Source organism: Haemaphysalis longicornis, unplaced genomic scaffold (assembly GCF_048455015.1).
Source record: "Haemaphysalis longicornis isolate Haplotype H1 unplaced genomic scaffold, Haemaphysalis longicornis Haplotype H1 scaffold_1, whole genome shotgun sequence".
In the NCBI taxonomy this organism is placed as follows: Eukaryota; Metazoa; Arthropoda; class Arachnida; order Ixodida; family Ixodidae; genus Haemaphysalis; species Haemaphysalis longicornis.
The window spans coordinates 459,816,297-459,842,870 of record NW_027526203.1 but is presented as its reverse complement, the minus strand read 5'-3'; the positions used below and the strand labels follow the sequence as shown (position 1 = coordinate 459,842,870).

Genomic DNA, 26,574 nt, shown 5'->3' with positions numbered 1-26,574 from the left:
ACTTTGTCAGCGCTGCCAATCGTCAAAAAGATCAAGAAAGATGCGACCACTTTTCACATCCTAAAGCTCTCGGGAACTATTCGACGACTGTAGCATCATGCGCAACGTCTTGAGCAGGTGCGGCAGTGGTGCTTCTTCAGATACTTTAAGCACAATTGAATAGTTCCCAAGAGCTTCAGGAATGCGAAAAGTGGCCGCACCTTTCTTGATCTTCGTGTCGAAGAAAGGCACCAAGTCAATGAAAAGATTGCTGAAGTGTATGACTCAATGGAAGCGAAAGGGGACGTGCGCTCGAGCTGATGCATGGGGTGTGCTCATCTCAAGTTACTCGGCTTCAACGTGGTCCGCAATCTTCCAGACGGTGCTCCCGTACAGCGGCATAGCTGGATCAAGACTGCGTGGCAAAAACATGCTCTCCACATTTAGTCCGGACCAGAAAGTGTTTGTCATTAGCCGCTGACCACGAACAGTACGTCTTCTTCATCATCATCATCATCCTGTCTACGCCCCCTGCAGGGCAAAGGCCTTTCCCACAGATCTCCGATTATCGCGGTCCTGTGCTAATTGCGACCAATTTATCACCGCAAACTTCTTGATATCATCTGCCCACCTAACTTTCTGCCACCCCCTGCCACACTTGCCTTCTCTAGGGATCGACTCTGTTACCCTTAATGACCAACGTTATCTTGCCTTCGCATAACATGCCCTGCCCACACCCATTTCTTCTCAATTTCTACTAACATGTCCATAACAAGTGTTTGTTCCCCGACCCACTCCGCTCTCTTCTTGTTCCTTAACAGTACGTCTTGCTACACGCTAAACAGATAACTGGACCAGAGTGCTACAAGCTTTATTTGCCGTCTTTGCAAGGAAATACAACTTGGTTCACAGACAACCAACTGAACCCCAGTGCAACAAGATTTTATTTGCCATCTTTATCTTTGTAAAGAAATACCACTTTGTTCACAGATAACCAACAAAACACAATTGTATTTGGTTGCGCGCGAACAAATTTTGTTCGCATGAACAATCATATCTAACAGTCAACGCCAAGTCTTGATGGTAACAGTTACGTAGTGCGGAACTGGAAGAGCATATTTAACAATGTCTGCAGTGATTGTCCCTGTTGACATCAGTTAACCTGGACACTCTCAATTGAATGAAGGCACAGCATTACAAAGGAACTTGAGTCATTAGCATGCATACTTGCAGTGCAGCAACATCTGAGTCAAGCAACATTATTTTGGCTTTACTTGCAGTTTGGTTTGATTCACTAAAAATGATGGGACAAGGGGCCAGAAAAGCAGAAAGCAGTTTTTATTGTAAAACTACTGCTTGCCAAGGCAACACCTCTTATAATGGTGCAGAACTAATTTGAGAATAGGGCCGCTGGCTTTATAGTAATCTGGAATCTGCATTCTAAAAAGCCTGTGTAGCCACGAGATTCCGAACAAGAAATCAGACAAGACTTCGCAGATAATCCTTCATTTTGTTTGAAAGGTCACCAAATGCGAGACTTGATTAGCATGCTTATCACAGTGTTGGCAGAACTTAAAGCAGGAGAAAGGGAGCAGTGTTGGATGAATGCTGCCCTTAGCTTATCACAGGACACCACTGGTATAAAGACAGACGTATACTTTCAAGTTATGTACTTGCACACTTAAAAATATAAGCCTGAAACTGTGGCACACAAGTTGTACCAACTAACAAGTAATCTCTGTCAATACAATTTTTTTATGCAGCATCTCGAACATGACAACAAAGTTGGCATTTCTTTTATCACGCATAGCACTGACACTCAACACAAGAAGGACTACGAGCACCAACTTTTACATTAGCAACCAGGTAAAACACCATGCGATGCAAGCAAGAAAAAATGTAACCGAAGTGTTTTCTTCTAACGTTCAATCATATACAAGCTTTAATATGCTTTGTTGACACACGGGGTTCACTTTGCGTGTCCCCATGTGGCCTCATTAGGCTCAATGAAACCCAAAAACAAATCATGCAAGTAAATACCAAATTCACCAGGCTGAACATCAACGTTGGAAGCGAAATCCTTCTGCACTACCTATTTCCCATGTTTGAGTCGCTTCTTCTTAATGTGCTAGCCACTAACATGCACTGAATGATATTTTGCCAATGAAGCCAATCAATCTAAAGAAAAACTGACGCAATGCATACCAGAAAGAAGTGGCCAATTTCTCAGCAATTGTGTTGTGTACGTGAAAAGTACACAAAAATTCACAGCTCTGCTTGATGTTCGACTTTCCAAGGAAACCCTGTCCGCTGCCCCTCTACCCACTACGCAAGCACTACTGGGTACAAGCCCAGGCTTTGGTGCGTGCTCCCACAGCCAACTCCACGGAAAAGAGCAACCAGTCGGGAGTTCAGGAAAGTGCACGCTCGGACACCCATAGGCCATAGTCTTTTATGGGCTTCTGCTTCATGAAATGCTGAAAAAATAGCCTAAGACTGTTTCACCTAAAAGAAAAGATCTCTCTGCTGGCAAAATACCTCGGCTCATGGAAGTAAAGTAGTGGCCACCACTAGTGTTCCGCTAAGTAAGCGCTGTACTTCTATCTAGTCAATTCACCCTTCAAGAGGAACCTGCAAACCTGCCTAAACCACTGGCTAGACACTTTTTACTATACATCACACAATGTGGCATCCTCAATGGAATGCACGGAGGTGCACGATTAGCTGCTGCATATTTACCAGTCTTCGTTTTGCCAAACTCTCGCAAGAACTCCATGGACTAGATTCGAAGCAGCTAAATCAGGGCAAGCAGTTTCACTACAGGACTACACCAAACAAAAGTGATGAACATTATAACATAATGCACAGAATAAGCCTTCAATCACTTTTGAGGGCACTAGAGCACAAAATGAAGTGAGCAGGATGGCACATGGTCATTCCCACTGTCCCATGCCATCTGGGAGTTCTTGGGGGGACACAGATGCTGCTGTTATAAAACTGTAATTCAGCTTCACATCTACAAAGTGATGCAGATTGTGCAAAAAGCCATTTCATTTCTGCATGGTTCATCTGGTGTGGGGCTTGGTGCAAAAGTAAACGCTCAGTCCCACTCTGGAGCAAGATTTTACCTACATCCCTCTTTCCTTTCTTCTTGCTAGTTGACCTAGGCAAGCTTTGACAATGAAAGAAGAAACACGTTGTCTTTCATCAATACAGACCCCATGAAATGGACACCTTGCAATGCGGCCAAAATTTGCACCAACCAGTCTGTTGCCTTCAGTTGTGCCTCGGTAATATAGGGCCCTGCAGTCTGGGCTTCAGACAGTTACTTGCAGGCTGAAGTGGATAATACACGTATTTAACATCACCTCAAAAAATATGTTAGCTGCAGAGGTCATCAGTGTGCCCCCAAAATCACTTCGGTGCGTTGCCTGTCTTGAGACAAGGTGTATGTGCTCCTCAATATGGTTGAGTTTCTTTTTTGTTTGTTTTTTTAAAGCCAAAAGGAACATCACCTTTTTCCAAGATAACTGACCATTCATCGTGCGTAAAAAGTAAGGCTGGACTGCCTTTTATTAGTCGCCACTAACTTGTACGGCACTACATCCCTCGCACAACAAACCACGAACTGCGAGTCCTTAAACCAGTGTAACGGACAAATAATATGGTGCACGCAAATATTGTAGTCAATAATATTGCTATCCCATACTTGATTTCTTTCCTCATAACCCTCGCCATGAAAAAGAAACTGGACACATAATTAGTGCGGGCTCAAGGGTGCATTCGGGCAGCACTCTCAGGCAATGAACACAAGGTTACCCTCGTCACTGAAAGAATGCTACACAGCCAGCATGTACTCCTGGTGCAATGGGGCAGGAATTTAGGGCTGTACTAGGCTCCTAAAAAAGGAAACTAGTCTTAACCCAGAGTGCCATCGAAATGAGCATGACTGGTGTTATGCTTAGGGATAAGAAATGAGCGCCTTGGGTTCAGGAGCAAAGTAAAAAGAGGAGTACGGCTGGACATCAATGTGGAGGACCGAGAAGAGGTGGACTACAATAGCAAAAGAATGGCTGCATAGAGACTAGACGAGGAGTAGGGAAAGCCAGAAAACCCTGTGGAGAAATGACACAAAATTTGTCAGTTGTCTGTTCACTTTGCTGCTAATGTCACCAAGAGAGGATAGTCTTCCGCTGCCCCTGCCACGTAAACGCCTCTCTTCTCTCCCCGATACATTTCATGCTCTTCCCCTCCTGTCTGGCTCCTCACACAATAAACATGGTGAAAGTTTGTACAAGTCAATTCAATTTTCTTGCACTCCTCTGTTCACGCGCCACCCACACGAACCTTTCGTTACTGTTGGACTTGGAGTGCCGCCACGAGGTCTAGGCCTGGGCGCAAGCTACTTTGATATGCTGGGGTCAAAATATTGTTTTCAATGCGCATTTTTTATTTGCTGTCGGAAATATCAAGCACACATCTACATGTATTTGCAATTAAAAGAACGCTTCCTATCACCAGTTATGCATTATGTTTTGCCTCGAATATGCTTCGAGGCTTTCGTTTTCGTTTTGCTTAACAATGTAGACAACCATAAAGTACGGCACCAGAATGGTTTGAAAAGGTTTTGCCTATATAAACTTCTCGCGTCAGAATTCTTTTCTCTTTTGACCTGGTGACTGAATCGAGGGACAGATAAACAGACAGACCAAAAGTTTCGGGTTTAAGTAGCCCAAGAAAGGCTACCGTAAAGTTCCGAAAGAACGCCCATTCAAAGCACAGAGATATCAAGAGAAAAATACGGGATGGGCAATCTTTCAGGTCAGGTGCAAAAAATTAGAAAAGAGTGGCCGCACAACCAACCAAAACTGCGTAGCTATCACAAAAAAATACCAGATGGGCAAACTTCTGCCTCAAGTGTGGAAAGGACAAATAAGTGACCGCATCAACACATGAATAGATGATTCGTGTTTACTTTGTTCAGTCACCGGCACTAAAGCCATCAATTTTAGGGGGTGGGCGATCTTTGGGGTCTTTTTAGTAAATTGAATATTTATCCCCTGAAGGGGGGTGGGCGATGTTTTGGGGGTGGGCGTTTGATCGGAACTTTATGGTAGTCTTTAAAAATCCAACGGCCAGGAATGGATCTGGATGGCACAAGACAGGAGGGAGGCTCCTTGGAGTTAAACGAAAAGAACTCGCAAATAGAGGCGTCAACACTCTTACGAACAGACGACGATATCAATGCCTGGGATCCTGAGAGTCACGACCAGGTGCTGGAGGTTATCAGTGGAGCTGCCCTTTACGCACGTCAAATTGAAGTAAACACTGCTGAGAGAAGCAGCCAATCAAGAATGGGCAACCTTTACTCAACATGAAGGTTGTCAAGGTTTGGTAAAGAAAGGGTGCGGAGACCGTGCATTTCAAGTAGCCGATGCGTCGCACCGTTCGGACACAAAAAAATAAGCTCTAAAGCATCAGTGCAAAGCCACGTCTTTCTCGCTTAAATAGATATTGATATTTTTATTTCCTATGCTTGTTCTTGACCTTGATTTGTTGTGGACAACTCGCTGCATAAAGATTTGTCTGGGGAACAGAGGCATCAATAGTAACGAGACATGATGGTGCCTGTAAAATCTTGTCCCCACTATATGCTCACACAGAGCCACGGCTGCCATGTTGACATAAAAACTGCCTACTGCTGCCCAGACGAGCGAAAATTGCCATAAAATATCTACAGCTAAACGCAGAGGAAACATTCACAATAATGCCCTTAGCAGTTTTAAATCTCACCAGCCACTTTGTAAACTATACAACCTTGCTGTGTGTTTTTAGCATTTTACACAACCGTTTCAAAATGCACCCTGAGAGATGGAAACGTGTACTAGTATAAATAGCCCTTACACAATAAATTTCCTTGGTAAAATCTAAAAACAAAAAATTGCCCATGGCAAAAGCTTGCACACCACCAATGAGGGTCATAATAAATTTTGTTAAAATTGTCACTCATACAATGCACCGGGGCCCTGCATGTTTTCCCCCGTGTAGCAGTGGACTGGAATGGCCTTCCCTGTGACGATCCGGCCATCACGTGTTCATCAACATTTAAAGAGAAGGTCACCACGCACATTCCCATTTGACGACCTGTGTACATTTATCTGTAACCCACCCCTTATGTAATACCCCCGACATGGGGGGGTCTTTAAGGTATTAAAGTGATGTGATGTGACGCAAAGCGGGTTCATGAAAGTGCACACCTAAACACTTTAAAGGAAACAGATAGAGTAACAAGTACAAAGCAAAGCAGGCCTAATAATATGCACACTTCAAATGCTTCAAAACAAGCAGGTAGAATAGTTAAAAAGCAATCCAGCTTGCTCTACATGTACACCACTTCAAATGCTTTAGAGTAAAACGGTAGAACGGCTAGTAAAAGGCAAAGTAGCTGTGACAATGTGCGTGCTTCAACTGCAGTATTTATTTACAAAGCAACATCCCTTTGTGGTTAAATAGTGCCTGGCTTAAGTAGTGGGACAGCTTCCAGCTGAAAGAGCTCTACCACACTGCGAACATTTCTCAGTGCCTCCTTAACAAGCTGCAAAAGATGTGTATAGGTTCTAAACTTGACACGGCATGTACGGTAGATATAGTGCCATTGCCAATAATTCTTTATTCTGCACAAGCATGCTCAAAGGTTCGAACATAGTAAGACTGCTTTACATAATTATTTGACCAAAAAAAAAGGGGAATTTGACCACACTCGCAGCAGGTCACACACAGAAATGAGGTCAAGTTAAAATAACTTAAGGTTTATACAGCACAAAGGAATAGCCCAAACATGTCAATATAACAATGGAGTTTCTACCTGGTTTACAGGATATGCTTGTCCTCTGACTGGTTTTCTCTGTGCTTTTTTTTCCCCTTTCTCCAAATGCTACAGCAAAACACAAACCCACAAAAGCCTTCGCAACTCCCTGTCATGATCAATAGGCATAGTACTAAGTCTTCTGTCAGCAGCTGCCACAGGCAGAAACAATCACACTGGTTGAACCATGCGCTACTTGTTAACTATGTCAAACTTCCCCTGCTGTTTTCCACTGAAAAGTGAAAAAAAAAATCTAATTTTGAAGGTTTTAGGCACCAAAGCTACAATTGGGTTATGAGGCCTGCCATAGTGGAGGGCTCTTGAATAATTTCTACCTGGGGACCTTTTAATGTGCACCGCAATCTCGACACACAGGCGTTTTCATTTTTTGCCTCCATTAGAAGAACGGCCGGTGCGGCTGGGATCGAACCTGTGTCCATGGGCTCAGCAGAACAATCTCTTCGCCACAGAGCCACTGCGACGGGTTTGACTGAGAAGTGAAGGGCTGTATGATGAGGGTCACTGCGCCAGTCATCACACTCATTCTCCTGCTTTAATAGATGATTTTTCGCAGTATCCCGTTGACAACATCCATCGTCTGGTCGTCAAGAAGGACAATGTCGAAGCTGTTCATATACTGCGGAAGACGTTCTTCGATCTGTACAAAGAGAGAAGTTTTTCATTTTAGCATAGGCTTTTACCAAGAGCTGATAAACAACACTGACACGAGTTAGCGCAGCCAAGTGCTATCCCTAAGAGTTTACAAGATTACTGGCGGCTTCCCACATCATAGCTGGCACCTTGGCTATTTAATGGGAGAAGCCATGCTCAAAAATTGTTCGACTGACTTGCCCTCACCTTGCCTTTGCCAGGCTTGACATGGGCTCAACTTTTTCCCTATTCAGAGCAACGCAGGGCAGCTGCTGCCATACACAACAGAAACATGCCTTCACACCTTATATTAACAAAACTACCTTCCAGGTAAGAGCCCTTCTGGCAAGATTGAGAAATTTTTGTTGAGACGCAAAAATTTTGTTTCTCAAGGATGTAACTTGTAAATATTGAAAAAAAAAAGAGGGGGGGGGGGGGACGGGGGGGGCACTGTTCCAATGTGAAGTATGGCAGAAATTTGACTTTACAGTTATTCCCACTGAACGTGTATTTTTCTGCGATGCTGCAGCCAAGGGTGGCACAAAATTAATCAGCAAGTGCGGTTTCCAGTAATGCTTCTTGGTATCCGCACTGCTTTTTTTTATTTATTCGTGGTGAGCATGCGCATTAAACAGATGAACATGGTGAAAACTCAGCTAAGGAATTCATGGTACTAGCGAACATTAAACAAAGACAAAGGTAAAGAGGAGACGAAACACACGCTTAAGCTGCAACTCAGTTTATGCAACAGAAACATGGGAAAAGGCTATATGTACCACGAATTCCTTAGTAACCAACTTAGTAACCACCTTAGTAACCAATTTTGACGCCTAAAAAATGATATAAATGGCTTCAGTAGTTTGTACAGATACCTCACAGAAATTTTTGGAGTGATCCGAGGCCGCAATCACATCTAAAATCGAGTTTGATTGTCCCGGCCGCGAGCTTCCACAAATCGGCAGCACTAGCGAAATCGCTTTCGGCGTGACGAAACATCGGCCTGCGTGTCTGGCCGGTTCAGGGTGACTTCATATAGTCGTTTTCGGAACCGGAAACGATATCCTGCGCTGCTGTTGTCGGTGGTATTCGTTTGGGCAGGAGACGTGGGTGTAGCTGTGTGAGCAATGCTTGTAAACTTTGCGCACTTTGCGAGTTCGACGTCTTTGCTCTTCAGTTCGTGGCCGGCGCATGGTGTTGCCTTGCACTGGTGCCGAAAACTGCGCGATGCCGGCACCGCGTGGTGCGCGATGTCGGCGGCGGTGCGCGTCGCCGAGCTCGCCCAAGTTGTGCTATGGCAAGCTCGCGGAATGCGAAGTACTGCTCGTGGAAGCCTCCCCCAGCAAATCGACGACGACGCCAAGATGCATTATTTTCCACGCGACGACATGCAGTGCTAAACGTGGACTGAGTTCGTGCGCGGCGGCGGCCGCAAGAACTGTCGCCCAAGCCAGCGGGCTCGGCGTTGCTCGGTTCAGCTTGGGTGTTGGGAACTTTAGGCTTAGTATCGTGGCGAATATTTGATCCGGTATCTGTACAACTGCGAATGGCCATCCCTTACACAACTTTTCAATCCACTATCGTCCCCTTTTTCGCATATAGAGCTTTATTTTGGCGATAATTCCCGTTTCGGCGATCAGTGATCAAGACATCTGCCGTGGCCTGTTTTGATTCTAGCGCGCAGGTGGCAACATCTTTCGGCCGCTTGCCGCACCGCGGTGCCGGCAGTGCTGGGTCAGAGCGCCGAACGGCCGAACCTCCGCTGTCGGTCAGCGTAGGCTTACCATCGCGGCATATATCTGAACGCCGCTTTTAAATTCAGCGCTGATAACAACCCCTAGCACAATTTTTCACCACACTAACATCTACTTTCTCGCATGTGGAACTTCTTTTTCGCGATCAGATTGATTATAAGAGTGGCGACAAGCTGTTGCTATCACGGTCTGCGCCGGTTCGAGCCACAGTGATATTAAAAAACGGACGACGGCGAAGACATCGCCGGCCTAATCGCCTGGCCAAATAGTTGTTCTGTCTGTCGGGTGACAGCGACTCATCCGAGTCGGACAATTCAGACGACATGTCGACTGCGCGGGCGAGTGTGGACCATGTGCAATCGTAGCAGACGATGCGACGAACGTCCCTGACGTCACGGGTGAGACCGTGACGTAAGGCTGGCCCGCTTGCAGACTGGCCTTCGAACAGCCATTTTCCCGCGCGGCGACCGAATTTGAAACTGGTTGCAATAAACGTGCTATAATTAATTCTATGCTGGCGGCTGACGGCTTTCGGTTCGATTTTCGTAATTACTGGGCCAATAGGTATTCTTTACAGCATAAAACCTGAAAGCGAGAAATTTCGTGTCAGTACTCCTTTAGGTGAAATCTCAAAACTTCAATTTGTAAGTTGCATTACAGTTTGTAAGCCAGGGCAAACCAACAATACCAATGTGTTCGTAAACACTTATTCTGAAAATTATTCTGAGCTTATATTCAGTAGTGACAACCAGGCAACATTTAGAATGGCTAATGCTGCAAAGCAGCTTTCCCCAGGCCATGGTTCATGACTGTGCATGCTTCATTCAACTGGCAGGTGCAGGGAGCCAGCACATTGAGCTTAAATGCATTACAAGATCGTAATATACACGGTGCAAAAAATTACACACTACTCAAGCTTTTAGCAGATGGAAAAAGGCCTGTGCCACGGCAACTGGCCGCGGCGTGTCGAAGCCTGAAGCTCCTGACGAATATAAAAAGAATGCATCATGACCCTGTGTTCCTTGTGGCATGGGCCATCACGGCCTTTGCAACACCAAGCCTGTGAACACCAAGCTTCTAAGGTTAGTAGAAGGTCAAGGCAGAGCAAAGGCTTACAGGGGCCATGAAGACAAAATACAAGTCTGCCTTATTCGAAACGTTTGCCGTTTTATAGTTCCCTCAGCGCTTCTCCAGCAGCAAACAATGCTCTATTCACTGAGAAAGGAAACAATTAAAGCCAAAATTTTAATTCTCCCGCCACATTGTGTGTTTTGTGATGTCGACAATGACATATCCAGGGCAGGATTACAAAACAAATGTCAGTATGTTGATGACGGCTGCCGCCCACAGCAAAAACACTTCTTTTGTTAGCCAGGTTACTGTTCGCCTCCATAGATGGTGGAACGAGACTGCTGAAGGGCCAGTGTCCACACACAGTTTTCTTCTTGGCCAGGCTTGTACCCGGCTTATCATTGCAGTTGATAGTAATCGCGTTGTGATGTCAGCCGGCATGGTGCACGCCATACGCACTCGTGCTTCTTTTATTGCATGGTCGTTCATAAATTCCATTGCTTAGTCCAACAGTCTTACTTCTATAAAAAGAATCTGCGCTAAATTTAGGCGCAAGTACATAGCTCATTTGGGACGCTTAAAACCCCTGTTTACTTTCGTTGGATTTTGACGGCCTCAGCCAATTGCAACAAGCTGCCCATAATACGTTACGAGTTCAGCGCAAAAAAGTAGCTAGGATGACGCATGTCTATTCTCTATTTTCCTCATTATACAGCTTGTTTAAGTGAAGTTCACAATAAAAGTGGTGTCACTGTTATTCTAATGAGCTAATCTTTCTAATGAACCAAACTTGGATTTCGTCTTCATGGCCCTTTTAAAGCCAAGATGAAGTGAGCTTTGGTATTTTACTGCTCCAATTAAAATTCATGCTTTAAAAACACTTTTATGGAAGGAGATATCTGGGATAGTCTGTCGAACCAAATAAGCTCCATAGATTTGTGAAACAGTGTTACCCTGGCGAAATAAGGGCAGCAGCACTAAGACGTGAAGAAAGGAACTTGTGTTGTGTGTTTTAAATGCAGAGCATTTCTTAGCCTCTTCCTGCGTCGGACGGCATCCACAGCTCCCCGTCCGCAGCAGGTGCGCTTCTCCTCCTTCCCTCCTCTCTCTCAACAGCAGCTGGAGCGCGCATGCGTCGTAGTCAGCCCGTTCGCTCCGTCGCAGTCTCGGCGTAACACGTGCGTGATAGCAGCGCGGTGGGGCGTAGAAGGGTGCGCGCTGCTTGCGCATGCGCGCTCTCCCCCCCATACTGCTCTCCCTCTACTGCGCGCGCTGCAAATATAAAGCGGCTAGCGGTCGCTCGTGCTTCAGTCACTGCGTTGCTCCTTCCTTCCTTGGTTGACGCTCGCTCCCACATTTACTCGTGTCTGCTACTCCAGCATCACAGAAGAAGCGATGGAAGCAACACTGCCTTCAACCAGTACTGAGGCCCTAATGCTCTGCATTTACTCGTGTTCCCCTCGCGGGAAGGCGCGGGAATTTTTTTTTCCCTGTATTTATACTTTTACAGTTAATTTATAGTATGTGCCAACTGGCCAAGTTTCACACTGTCGCAGGGCACCCAAAAATCTGTGCAATAAAAAATCCCGGGCCACATCACTAACGTGAAACCTGGGTGAGGGGGGGAGAAGTATGCATTGCGTATAACTGTATTCTTGGTGCCTTGGCATTTTTGCCAACGGAGATAAAACCATTGGGGATAGAGGTATACAGCTTTGCTGTAAAAGTCTCGTGTTTTCACAGCACGAAGTGTTCTAGCGCGAGGCGAAAACGTGTGTTTTTTTAGTAAACGTTACAAAACGTTTCAGCGCAAGGCGTAAACTAGGGTCCCGGTGCTTTATTAGCATGTGTTACGTTCTAGCGTGAGGCATAAATGGGTGTCCTGGTATTTTAGCACCGTGACTAAATGAGACGACGGTTACGACAACGACACGAGATGCCGAAAGCCCAGGCCCCTAAACTAAACTTTGTTTAGCCACCCAGATGTCATGTCCCTGGCAAGTTTTTGTTTTCTGCTTTTTTTTTGTAATAGTGTCAAGTCTTAGCACAAAACAACCCCTGTTATCAAGCAGAACATCAGCTCTAGAGAAAGTAAGAGCACTAACAAACAAGCCTAGAATAGGTATTTTCTTCCAGTTTGCATTTAATGCAGCTTAAAACAAGAAAATACAGTAGACTCTCGATAAACGGAACTTCAAGGGACCGGAAAAATTAGTTCCGTTTACTGAGAGAGATGTTCTAAGGTGCAAATTTATGTGCGTACACACTTCTAAGGGCATTTCATGGAACTCTAACCACTGGAAAGTGACTGTAGCTGATAGTTTTCAGAAAGCAAGAAAACTACAAGAAGCATAGGCACAGCATTCACAAAGTTGATTTGGCAACAATGAGTCGCTGTGCACTACAAAATGCGTCAATTATTTTTGTTTGAGTCCTTGCAACTGCATCTTCACGGAGGCTAGAGGCCTCAAATTCGCGGGTGCTTACGAGCCACCGGATGTAGAAGACAGCAACGCGGTAATGAAGCGCGAATAGCACCACGATGGCACGAATGAGGCAATAGGCGCAGAGCCCCATAATCTCGGCGTCTTAATCGAGACCATACGACTGGAACAAGAACTGAGATGTTGCATTCGTTGCACTAACACGGCTGACCACTAACGAGACGAGGCTTACGAGGAGGGAGGAAAAAAAAACCAATCACGAAACAGCCACAACCGTAAAAAGCTGATTCTCATGCCAATTGGTTTCACAAGAAGTTCCATTTCTGGTTCCGTTTAAACGGTGACGTGGAAACTTTAGTTCCGATTACCGAGAGTTTTTTTTACGTTATCTGAATACAAAACCAACCAACTTACTTGCGTTCCGTTTAAGCGGCAATTCCGTTTAAGCGATTTCCGTTTATCGAGATTCTACTGTAGTAGTAGTTTAACCGCCATTTATATAGTAGTGCATAAAATAGATTTTTTTGCACAAAAAGAATGTTGCAGCTGTTTTTCAGGGTAAGCAGAATAGGATAAAAAAAACACTATGGTCTGACATTTTGATTAATTGCTTAGCGTTAGGTCTGCGGAACAACCTGTTACGAGGAGCTTTTAATCACTGATACACCTAGGTAAGAAAGCTAGTGGATGTGCACTTAAAGGGACCCAGAAAAGCCTTCTGTAAAAGTTACAAAAGGCCTGCATTGTCACGTAGCACCAATATAGCGATGCAATGCCGTTGGAATTATTGATCTACATTCAGTATTAGCTGCGCCAGAAGCAATTAAAGGCACCTCTCCCCACTTGCCGATCGACTCCTCCTCCCTCTCTGCCTCCTTCAAAGCAGCTAGCTACATTCCTGCGCCTAGGCTCGCGTCAATCACTGCGGACCCGCCTTTGCCTCGGGATCGCGCAGGAAGGAGGAAGAGCAGCCGGAAGCCAATGGCAGTGACGCCGGCGGCGGCCGACCTTGCCGGCGATTGGGCGAATCAGGGGGCGCCTTCGCCGTTGCGTCAGCAGCGATCGCCGTTGCGTCACCCGCGGTCGCCGTTGCGTCAGCCGCGGTCGGCTCGCTGCGGCGTCGCGCTCGTCGGCTGAGAAAAGCGATCTTCAAAAATTGTTTACAAATTATCTGTACAACGTATGGGGCTCACACTTGGCTCAAAAATCCCCCGTTATGTGTTCTACCACCTGAATGCATTTGATTGCCACCTTCACAAAGCTTTTCGGGGTCCCTTTAAGCGCACCCGTGTTTGCTGAAGGTGACTCTCCCATGCTGTCACTTGCGTGGCTCCAGTTGCCAAAGTCGGCGACCACATTGTGTTGCACGCCTGTCTGTGCAACATTCAATCAAGTAGGTGGTTCATTGAACTAACATTTAAGTCCCAGTTACCGATCAATGTAGTCCTTTGTTTTTCATGCCACTATTTCGTTTCTCAATTTGTTTTTCAACCTATTCTGTTTCTCAATACAGTCACCCAATAGCTGAGTGCACTTCATCCGGATCTCCTCCAGTGAGTGTCACTTAGCCGAGGAAAAAAAAAAAAAATCTTCAGTTTGATCTTCAAACCAGGACGCCACAGCTGCCTTGATGTCTTCATGACTTGAAAACTGCTGTCCACTGACAGCCTTGTTCAGAACACAGAACAAGAAGTGATCAGAGGGAGCCAAGTCAGGAGTGAAAGATGGGTGGAGCTTGAACCCACACTCTCGGATGGCAGCCTGCAATGCGTGATGTAACATTTGAACACCTGCATTGCTGTGAAGGAGCAGGACACCGGCTGCAAGCTTTCCCCTTCTCTTTGCTTGCAGAGCTCTCCCCAGTAATGAATGGCTAGTGTGGCATGAACACAATGAGCAGGCTTTCAACATCCCAGAAGACAGTCACCGTGACTTTGCTTGTAAATTTCTGTCTTGCACTTTTTCGTAGTTGGTTATGACTTGTGGTTCCACTGCATCGGCTCTATTTTGGACTTCGGGTCTCTGTTACAGACCCTAGTGTCATCACCGGGGGCTGACTGAAGAAAAAAATTGGCCGCGTATCTGCTCCTTTCGTTGCAAATGTCGTTAAAAAACGATAGTCTTTATCGAATTTTGCCAAGTAAATGCCTCCCTTCGCTTTCCCGCTCACCTCTCGTGTTGTTCCTGTTGCGTCGCGCTCCTCCCAAGGTAAAGACGCCAAAGGTTTGCTTAAATCATTTTAAATTTCCCGCGTTCCACTGCTCCAAACCCGGTGTCTCGATGCCAACGCTGCCGTACGGCGAAGACGCGTGTTAATCGAGGCACCCTACTTCAAAGTTTATAGAACCGCGTTTCCCTAGTCCACGTGCGTTTTAAGCAGAACGTGGAACCTATCTAGTGGAACCTTTCGTAACTCTTGCCACTTGATTTCTTCAAATGCCGCCAGAAACTATATGGCGCGGGCGACAGCACGCGACGGCACAGTGATATTTTTTTCTTCAGTTGATGAAGTATTTAATCTCGCCAAAATCAAACATGTACTATTTTTTATAAAGGAACGCTGCAAATATCACTTCTGTATTAATTTGTTGTCTCATATTTGCGTAGTGTCTCGTTCTTCTTCAACAATGTTGACAAGTATGAACATTACACCGGACTTAGACGGGCACATTTAGCTGTGACTATATAAGACTATTGCACAGGCATTGTTTTACTTTGGCCGGCTGGCTGAATCGAGTCACAGACAGACAGACGGACAGACAGACATACAGACAGACCAAAAATTCTGGGTTTAAGTAGCCCAAGAAAGACTATCGTCTTTAAAAAATCCACTTTGTCTTCACGAACCGTGTCCCAAGTTCTCCTGACAGCACATCAGTCTAGTGGCCTTCATGAGCATTCTGGGGCCCACCTTGCACTAACTTTGGAGATCCACAATTGGGTTCTGTTGAATCGCAGAATGTGATATCCACCTCGCTACAGCAGAAAATTTGTCTGTACACATGTATGTCATGAAGTCCCTCCGCCACTAGTTCATCCTGCTCAATACACACTCCGGCTAAGGTGTCAACACTGAGGCTCAAATGGGGTTCAAGGCCGTTGAGGAGTTATGATGATGCACAAGATTCTTATAAATCCCACTTATGTGCCACTGGAAACATAATTCCTTAAGGATTTTTATCTTACAGCACATGTGCCTGGTTCCAGGAAAACCTTGCTCCACGCATCATCAAGATTCCGCTCATAAGACGGCAGTGATTCCTCACTCGGTGGGGAAGGAAGGAGGGGTGAGAGGTCACTCCTTGTGAAAGGCAGTGGATGGTGAGTAGACAGCAGAGCAGAAAGACACTTCACTTTCACACTTGAGAAAGGGAACAGTGGTGTACGATCCCACGCACTGAGGAACGGAATCATGACACCACCTCAAGGAATGACAACATTGTGTCATCCACTTCTCATTAACATGAGAAGCCGACTGAGGAGATGTGCGTATGTGTTTGTGCATTTAAATACACCTCTTTTCAAGTTCTGCGAAAGAGGACTGACCCCCAAATTTCTTCCCTCAACTCTGGCACTGCGATTCACAAATAGGTCATTCAATGCAACATGCAACAGCCTTTCTGTCTTGGGGGACTTAGGTGCAGCACTTTCTCCGCTGTTAATAACTCGTTCAGGACACTGTATTGTGAACAGTGAACTGTGTGCAGTGAACAGCCACTCACAATGTAGCATTGACTTGGAGATGATACAGCTTTAGCTGAGTCAAAAGCACCGAAACTGGCAGGTGTCACCAGTTCTTTCAGACTGTCAGTGAGCCAAATATTTCTGGCATCCTGTTAAACGTACTTTCTGTTTCAGAATGCAGAATACAATAAAAGGATGTTCAAGTGCAAACAAAAAGGTTGATGGGGAAGGGGTTTGAGATAAAGATACAAAACTTTTTCATGTAGTTATATATTTTTTTTACAGTGTACGGATATGCTTTAAGAGCTCCGGCTCCCTTCACGGCAACTCGCAATCCAATTACAACTAAAAGTAATGAACTTCATCATGAAATAAACACTGCACTAACATTTGAATCAGATTGCACAGTAGCCTGTCTTACCCTGCTGTTAAGGAAGCCAATGCGCAGTACCACATCTTGTTGCTGATTGCCAGCGAGCATGTCAAGGTCACCGAGAGAGTCTCCCAGGAGAAGAATGTTGGTCTTGTCCTTCAGTGCTTGGTGGTACTCGGAGCTATTCACGTGGCAATGGTTCTTGTTGTACATGTGAATCAGCTCACCCTTGAAGCCAATTATGGTGCCCTGAGAGGAATGCAGTAAAGAACTCTATGAAGAAAGAATGTGATCACATAATAATAATAGTAACTTTTATTTAGTGCGGCAGGTACGACATGAGGGGGCAAGGGAAATATTTATAAACTACCTCTCTGGATGCCATTCCGGCGAAATTAGGAACTCGCAATTTTACCTGAAGCTGGCCTTGGCAGCTTTGCCTAAACAAACACTTCCTATAACAAACATTTCTCATCATCTGCTTCAATGGAGAATGCATTTCTCTGGTAGCCAGAGAGCCAGGACTGTACATTAAGAGACGTGGTTCAGCATAGGTGGGCTGTGTAGGCCAAATGCCCCCTTGGGGCTACTTAGCCGCCCCACTCCCAGTGCAAGGCTTTGTGCTCAGCCAGCTGATCAGCTGTACCATAGCACCACAGCCTGGCTTGCCTGCCCCTTTGGTGCAGCAGTCATGCCATGCTGCATGCAGTCAGTGGTGTGAGAAAAACCCACGTCTCTTGCTAAGTGGCAAGCAGGGACAACATACTTGGCACGTCCTTGGAAGCAATTGTGTATGTAGGCTTTCTTTTAGGAGGGAAAGGAAACCCAAGGGAAGAAAAAAAGGAGAGGGAGAACGTGACAAGGAGAAAAAAAAATGACTGTATACAGCAAAAGAAACCTTACGACTCTTTTTCTGCTATTAAGTTTTTCTTCAATGGCGCTGCTAAGTGGCTGACTGGTCATGGTGAGAGCAGATGTCAAAGCCGCATAAGCTTGCTGCATTGCTCACAAAAAGAAAAAGAACTACCGGTGGTTGTTATCTCACGACAGGCATATTTACCCCCACCCTCTTCCTCCTTCAAACCTGAAAATTCCAGGGGGAAGGAGAGAAGAAGAACTGCACATGCCAATTCTTAGAAGCCATGCACAAAATTATTTCTGCACTGCCATCATTCAACTACACAGTAGATTTTGTTCTACAGCTGGCTTCGCCATGGCGGTAGGCCAGAGAAATGATGAGAATATCTCCTCGGTTGCATTCACTGTCATGCACCATTTTGGGAATGCAATTTCACCCAGACAAACCATCAATGCAGGCTGCATGTATTTTGCGAATAAAGCTAAACGAGTGGTAATTTTTTTTCTGGACAAATTTTTTTCTTCGTGAACACGTTCAAGATCTCATTGAGCAGCCTGGCTGCTACTGTTGCTGCTTCATTAGGCCGCCAACTTGACCATCCAAAAGCCTAAAATGGCAGCTGTGCTGTTTGAGCAGCGAAAGAAAATCAGGAAGTATGTAAAGTGAGGATGTTGACCCCTGTCAAGTCAACATACCCGCACGCATGCTTCACACTTGCACCACTGCCACAGTGTACAAGCACCAAATGCCTGTCCACAGCTCTTGCCCTGCTTGCTTACCCCCTCAGGATGCCATGGCCCCTTTCCCCACATTAGCTGCAGTGGCCTAGGAGGGGAGAAAGTATGTCTGCACCGCCAATGCTGGCTTGCTACAAAGGGCTGTCCTCGCATGGGCCTGCAAAACTGCCTGGCAAGCTACGTAGATGCCAATTCTACGAGTAAGTACTTAGGCCACGCAAGCGTTGCCTCTCACTCTTGACGATGTTCCCGCAGTTGCTGGAAGATTTCTCTTCTTACTGTCAATTGTGACACCCTCAGTTGCTCTGCCACTAACTATACCAGCGCATTGAAGGAAAGGGGAGGACTTTTTTAACCCACATTCTGGCCTTACCTGTCATCTAAGTATACAGAGGAATTGCTTTAAAAAACGTTTAGAATTTGAGTAATGATAAGTTTATTTACTAAAAACTAGAAATGTGAAAATATCAAAGCGGCTCTGTGAATTGAAAACAAATAGTAAAAACTGACCATGAATCGAACAGAATATTTTCGAGTATGAAAATCTCTGCTTTAGTACTCATGCAGCTTCCAAAACATAAACTACAAAATCAGGACTTAACACATCTGGGTGTTCATGTACTAGAGGTGGATAAAAATAGTACAAGAAATTGAAAATAGAAGATTAAGACGTGATTGCAAAGGACTGGAACAAAAATTTGGCCTACGTTGCCATCAAGAAATGTGGGTTCCTCAACATGCTGTGAATGGATGAAATATATACAATAAAAGCTCGTTCATTCGAACTGCAAGGGGATGCCAGCTCAGTTTGAATTAATGAAAGTTCGAAATAATGAAAGTCAACAATAACAACAGTGCACTGCAGTTGGGAAGGGCATGTCGACACTTTGATGCTCGAAAAATCCCGTGATTGCAGTTAAGGCATAAAGTTGGGCTAGTTGGTTATCTGACTGCATTTTACTAGCGAAAAATAGACGCGGACGAAGAAGAAGTACACAGGACACTCGCTAGACTACAACTGAGCCTTCCCTTTGTCCCTTGCAGCCTTCCCTTTGTCCCTAAGGGCAACACTCGGCACTTTTTGCTCTCACAAATTGATGTAGCAGAAAGTTTTATCTTCGCCTTTTTAAAAACTAAAGAAGAGACGGGCAGCATTCCAACCGGCCATGACTTCTGAGCGGACAGCCGCACTGTGCTTCGTCCCCGTTCCACTTGTCATCACGGGGCAGTGACAGGTTCTGCACTTCTGACCTGAGATACGAGGCTCCGACCTATCAGCGCGCCACACACACCACTGCATCCTCTCCAACGTAGTTCAAAAAGAATGCGTCTCTCAAAATGTCCATTATGTGGGATTTAGATTGGTTTCACCATATTTTGCCCTTTCTGTTCTACACAGCCTTGTGTGTAGGCACAAGGTGCGTTTCTCTGGCTGTGAGCCAAGCAACAAGGCATGGCGCAGTGGTGCGTCGTTCAAATGATCTGTGGCAGAACCCACCTGGGTTTCAATTAATGGGCTTCTTTATACATAGCCTTATATAAAGACTTGGCCGGGCCAAATGGTACAGTTCAAATTATCCATAAATTTGGATTAATGAAGTTTGAATTAACAAGCTCTTACTGTATGACTGGCTGCAGCCCCTTCGGTCATTGAAAACAGGCCCCTGCTAGCCATACTAGTGGTTGGTATGACCAATGCCTCACTGCAAGACAACAATTAACATCTCTCGATTCTCCACTCATGCAACTGTATTGACAGAAAGCCTCTTTTTGACTCTAAGCAATTTCTAAAAGCGAAAACGCTTGTGTGTTCAAGATTTCAGCACACGTTAAGGATCCCCAGGTGGTCAAAATTAATCCGGAGCCCTCCACTACGGCGCGCCTCATCGACTGCGTAGCGTCAGTGCGTTAAACCACACAATCAGTTAATCAGCTTAAACAATTTGCATACGTAACGTTCTACTTCAGCGAACATACACCAGAGTTAGCATACACTTGTTCTGTGCAAGGGTTACACATGAAGGGCATTTTCGCACAGCTCTGCCGTCGTACAAAAAAGCAACCCAAACAACATGTCATGTGGCAAAGCTTGAAAGTTCAGATGTTGTGACGTAGAGCTAACTTTTATTGCTAAATTATTCTTAAACTTCAAATACTAAAAAAATTTGAATACTTTGAATGGTAAAACCGTGCTGCGAATCAAATTGAATAGCACACACCATTTGTAATTTATTTGGTGCTTCGAATATTCACACACCTCTGCTAAAAACTTTACTTTCTCAAGAATCCTATTTGAAAATTAAAACAACTCTAAGACTTCTTTTTACGTAGCACTTAGTTTAAAATGTTTAACAACGGTTCAATGCATTGATGTAGTCAAGCAAGAGGCACCACCTGGCAATAAGTACAGTGCGTGTTTACTGCATGTATTGCCTGTCACTGAAATACTCATTCTAATCCACGCCCCTATCACTGTAATTGCATCGCCTGATAAATGCACTTTCAAGAAAATGAGCAGAATAAAGTTTTACACTGCAATTCTTTCACATGTAAGGCAGCACATTTGGAAAGAACAAAAATGCGCTCTTGTTTCCTCGCTCCGTGTCAAGGCTTTCAATACTCATGTGCACACGTTTTTCATCTGGCTGTTAAACAATTCCTGTTTTCTGAAAGCAAACAAAGGCGATCTTCTGAGATGTCGTCAGCAACGTGCAAGCACACTGCCCCTGCCCATCCCGCCCTCCTCCGGGTTCTTGTGGAACCAAATAGGGCTGTCCATTTCCTGTATTACTGCAACTGGTGCTGTGCTGAGTGAGTGGGAAAGGAACACGATCAGAATGCTCTTTTCTCCAGCTCTGCAATTCCGCCAACACACATTACCCATCCCCTGTCCTCTCCCTCTGCTTTCTTTCTACCCCTGTCCTAGTTTCAGCACCGAAAAATGTGTCACCAAATTTACACACTAGAAAATTATATGGCTGGAAGTGCAATCAATGTCATGATATTTTTCTTCGGAGGAGAAAAGAAAAAAGGAAAAAAGCTTGCCTCTTCATCAAACTGCATGTAGTTGGAGATAAACTTGAGGTTTGGAAAGTGGCACTGGAAATGCCTCAGGGCTTCTTCCAGGATGTCACCAAGGCCGGCAGAGAACACTAGGGTGGGTATGTGATGCTCGTGCAGCATTTCAAAGAACGGCTCGCAGCCATCCCTGCAAGGCCAAAAATAAATAAAGAAATAAAACAACGCTTGTGAGAACACATATGTGCTGAAAAAAGAACTGGGAAGTTGCCCAACCTCAGCCTGATGGATGAACTTGCGACAAGTTTGGGCAAATCTGCCTTCTTCACTCCGCTGTTGACGAGAATGGCATGAGACCCCGAGTACCACTCTACCATGAATGGTATCTTCTCTTCTGTAGACATATAGGGATCGATTTCGATGGGATAAAACTTTTCAAACAGTTTCTGTGCCTAAAAGAACGGAGATGGGAGGAGAGATCATTGTAAAAAAGAACAAGTAATGCTTTACAGCCACATTAGCGGCACATGAGCTGTGCCTCACCTGTCCGCGGTACTCATCTGTGATCATTTGGCTATTTTCAAGAACCCCTGCAGTGCATGAAAAAATGTGGTTATTTGAAGAAAAGTCAGTCGTAAGTTGCATTGTTGTGGCTGTGGCCATGAAGCTGAAGTCTCATACATATTAAAATGTATTCAACAAACACTTACCATGAGTTGAACAGCAACGCTTCCCATTCATATGCGCCCTTGAGAGTGTGTGGTCAAAATCTGTAACAACCTGCAGAAGCACAAAATAGTTAACCAATAACGAGAAGCAAAAATGAACAATCAAAAACCCAGTAATGGCTGCACTTGAAAAGCTGATTAGAGCAAGAGAAATGTGAATACCTGAAGTTTCTTTGGGCCTCCTTTAATCAATTTGCACACAAGTTCTTCAACATGTTCGGGGTCTTTCATTCGAACACAAGGCTTCTGGAGCTCCAAGATCTGAAATATATAATTTTTATTTTAGCATGAAAGTTGAAGTGTCGCCTAAAGGTTAGTCCATTTAGATTTTAATAGTACAGCAGCCCAATTGTTGTAATGCGCGAACCACAGGGTTAAAATCAATTTCATTTAACGTGCTTTGAAAGACAAGTCACTGACACCACCTAAAAGGATTCACTAGTTCTCAATCTTTGGTATCAGCTTTAAGCCCATGATTTTTGAAGGAATGAAATAGCTCCTTCGTCCCCTTGACATGTAAACACACCGTCTTGCCTCAGCATTTCAACCAAATGGAAAGCTCAGTTATGACAACTCAAGTCGGGGTAGGCGCTCAGTGCCTGTGCGATCAGGTGGTTGTGCAGGGACCTTCTTGCAAGTACTTCTCTCAATACGCGACTGCAATGCTAGACATTGAGTCATCCATTCATTCTGTGAACAGACAAGAACTCCATTGAATATAAACCGGAGTCGCAACCTTGGCGATTCATAAAAGCGTGCTGGTGTAAGAACCCAATTTCTTTCTTTCAGCCTGTTTACGACTCCCGAAAGGGGAAATCTGCTCGCAGTTGTTTTCCACATCGGTGCAGAGACGCCTAGCATAATAGAACTCTCGGGTGCCACGCCAATGCGGTTGGCCGTGAAGGACGTACCCTTGCCGGTCATTACTCCGGGCCAGTATCACGGGACGGACGCGCCGCCTTTGCAGTGCGGAAGCATGATCCGACCTCGGTGATAGCTGAAAATCACCCTTACCGTGTCTATAACTCGTTTCGCCTTCGCCCGCTTTCGCTTGCGCAAAAGTGCCGTGGTAGCGAAGGAGACTACGACGGCGGTGCCGATTCCCAGCGCGGTCCACATGACGAAACTTTCCGTTTTGCGGGGCATTTTTCCGTCCGGTTTCCACCGCGATGGGAGCAACTTGTCCAAGTGCTTAATGAGAGTAGAGAAACACGATGATGACTTGCTCGTTGGTTTTCTTTCTTCCAAGTTTGGAGCCACGGTGCCACTTCAACGTACCTGCAGGTGCAAGCAACTTTTTGGTTGCTGTAGCAGTCTCGGTGATGATGATGATGATGATGATGATGTTAGAAGTTTCTCTGGTTTCGGTTTGAAGCGTGGTGACGGCTAATTCCCTCTAGGCTGTGCCCACCAAATACTGTTATTCATCATATTTTTCATGATGAATATTTTTTCTTTTGAATCATATTTTTCTTTTGAATCCACATTAAAATTAACGCTGTTAGTAAATTAGATGAAACTTTATTTGAAGCGACCCATGTCCGGGCTGCCGAAAATGGGGTTCTGAACTTCTGTTGGGTCGGGAATGCCCTGCACATGGGCAGTGTGCCGGGCGACAGGGCCAATATTGTGACATTTCGCTATGATATGCACATAGGATTCTCGTCCTGATGAAAGTCCACCCATTTACTATCGTTCTGTGCTGGCAATAAGCTCAGGCCACAAAAAGTTGAAAGTTGCGCTCGTCCGATCACCCTCTTGTTTTCGTTCTCGTCTTCCGCGCAGTTTTATTCCTTCGTGTCTCAAAAATTAATTCATTGCACACCCCATGTTACCGTAAAAAGGTCCTTTTTTGATTCCTCACGCGGCGCGCCTTAGACAATCTGTTGCAACCTGTGGCCTCGAGAACTGAGCTGGGCAAGCGCATCGATACTCTAGCGGCAAAGTATGATGGGCATGAAGATTTTATGAGGGCGATGGCTCAAACCTTCCCCAAAAAGATTACCCAACGTATAAGAATTGTGAAGGACTAGAAAACAGCAATGAATATATTAATGGCCCAATTATATATAGTAGAGCAAGACCTACTATGAACTTATCTCCCCAAAATAATGAATGATGCATGTCAGTTCCCAACGAATGGAAAGAGGCGGAAGTCGCTAATCCCTAAACACAGAAAGCCCAATTAAGACCCTTACATCGCGCGTCGGAAAAGTTATGGAAAGAATTAGCACCTAGAAGAAAACAATTTGTTACCGCATCAAATGGTCGGGTTTAGAGCACACGTATCCACACAGAATGTGAAACTCCAACTTACAGAAGTCTGAGTGACATTCGATTATATGACGCATGATGGCATTCTGAGTGATCTACTGAGCATGACAGGACTGAGTACGACATGATGGCATACTTGAGACGGCAGGTTGTGGGCGTCGCATGCAAAAGTACGTACGTGACTTTTTGCGGGGCCGCACGCTGAAACTACCTTTGGACATATACACCTCCCAGACAATTCGCACCCACGGAGAGGAATGTCAAGCTTTCACCCATGCTCGGCATTTCCAGAGGTCTTAGTAACGCACTCTAAATACACATAATATTCCACCGGTATCACAGTATGGACCACCAAGGGGTCACTGCATGGGTCATATCGAAAACATATTGCAGACAGCATTAAACAGAATATTGAAAACAGCAATCAGAAACGGTTGAGTTGCTCCCCCACTAAACAGTTAGTATTGATCGTAACTAAACATTACAAAAATCAGAAACAAGAAAAGATCCAAATCTATCTTACCGAAGCAACCACCGAACGTCCGTCGGCCGTACGCCGTCCGTATGACGTCCGTTTCAGGGACGATTGTACCATGTACGTCCGTTGGACGTCCGGTTTTAACACTTCCGTACGTCCAGTCGGACATCCGAAATTGGCTGTATTTCACATGTTCAGTAAAAATTTCCAGAACGACATAACGACAAGCTAATGTTCTTACAACGAATTGTACCGTACACAGCGCAAGGCTAACGCACTGCGCCGGGCAGATAGCACACATGAACAAAGTGAACTTGCTTCACATGTTTCGTTAGCGGTTCTCAATTCTTATATATCCTTCCCTGAAGAGATCATTGTTGGAGTTGGTGAAGTGCTTCAAAAAATTTAAAAAAAAACTACGCTTAATACTAGAAATATGCAGAAGAAACTTGCAACCTACAAGCCAGGGTGTTGATGTACAAAATCTTTTTAATTGAAAAGCACAGTAGCTTTTTCGTTTTTGCTTTTATATCCAGTTTACGTCATTATTTGATGCTTCGTGGTAACTTTTCACGTCCGTTGGCGGATGCAATTCGGACTTGTAGATCCGTTTCTGGATTTCTTCTGTACGTCCAAAAATGTACGTCCAAACATGGACGTACAGTGGCCGTCCAAAATGGGCCTTGGATGTTCGGCTGTATTTCGGACGTCCCACGGACGTCCGTGGTTGCTTGGGTAATGGATCGCTGATACCACAAAAGGAAGAAATCAAGGCTGTAGGGCTCAGAGTCTCAGACTCTAGAATAACGAAAGGTCTGCGTCACAGCAGCCCTTCTGAAGCAAGGCAGCCAAATCATTTATCTGCTTAGAAGGATTACCCAGCATAACGTCGCCCTTCAGGAAGCGGAAGTGTTGCGTGTTAGGAATGCGATATGCTGATCTCAAGGATGAGATACCACCTGCTATACCTCGCCCTTTCTAAAGGTGTGGTGAAAAATTTATTGTAAAACCTTATTAAAAAGGCCGCTGAAGTGTCACTTGGCATAACTATTAGTGCCCGAAACGATGCGCTAACAAAGACAGGCCCCCAGAATACAATAGAAGAAATTACAACAGCTCATCCTGCAAGCCGGCTTCAACGCGTGTACGTGCACCCGCACAGAGCGGGGGATTCTAGAAAGCACTAATTTATGACTCCTACCCTTGCTCTGATCCATCCATGGCTAAGGAAGCCCGCCTAACCACCACTAGGACAAGACAAATCTTAAGAGTTACGTCTTTATCTAGGAACACGGACCAGAAATGACGACAGGAGGAAGCAAATAGCGATCTTCCACAGGAAATTAAGTGAGTGAGCGAACCCTAGACAGGCAATATGTTATGTAAATGCCAATGTGGGTGACAGCAGGCAGTGCAGCATCGCAATCCTGATCGGAATCTGCCCCCAGTAGTTCTACCCATCCTAATCTGGACAGCTTCTTTTCAGTGGCAGACTCAGGCCATAGCCCCATAGCCAGGACCATCAGGTACGAAAACTTTCCGCGATTCAAACACACACACTATGGCAGGGGTTATATTCACGGTCTCGCATAAAGCATGTCGACAAATACAAGGCAGGAAAGACACACACCAACCAGAATGGTTGCGCGGCGTCTCGTCAAC

General features: G+C 45.2%; 1 protein-coding gene across 1 annotated transcript; it reads right to left on the bottom strand.

The window, feature by feature from the left end:
* Window positions 1-900: 900 nt before the first annotated feature.
* Window positions 901-23,491, bottom strand: Cn-iiib (cytosolic 5'-nucleotidase IIIB). Its single transcript, XM_077687951.1, has 8 exons — window positions 23,175-23,491; window positions 22,323-22,421; window positions 22,143-22,212; window positions 21,976-22,022; window positions 21,709-21,884; window positions 21,460-21,622; window positions 16,867-17,067; window positions 901-7,502 (listed from the first exon to the last, which is right to left on the bottom strand). The coding sequence occupies exons 1-8, from the start codon at window positions 23,304-23,306 to the stop codon at window positions 7,398-7,400; spliced, it is 993 nt and encodes a 330-aa protein (XP_077544077.1). The 5' UTR covers window positions 23,307-23,491; the 3' UTR covers window positions 901-7,397.
* Between the last annotated feature and the right edge of the window lie 3,083 nt (window positions 23,492-26,574).

Coding starts and splice junctions, on each gene's coding strand:
- Cn-iiib (XM_077687951.1), bottom strand. CDS start 23,306: ATGCCCCGCAAAACGGAAAGTTTCGTCATGTGGACCGCGCTGGGAATC. Junction 22,023..22,142: donor GCGTTGCTGTTCAACTCATG/GTAAGTGTTTGT, acceptor CATGCACTGCAG/GGGTTCTTGAAAATAGCCAA. Junction 21,623..21,708: donor AGTTCATCCATCAGGCTGAG/GTTGGGCAACTT, acceptor TTGGCCTTGCAG/GGATGGCTGCGAGCCGTTCT.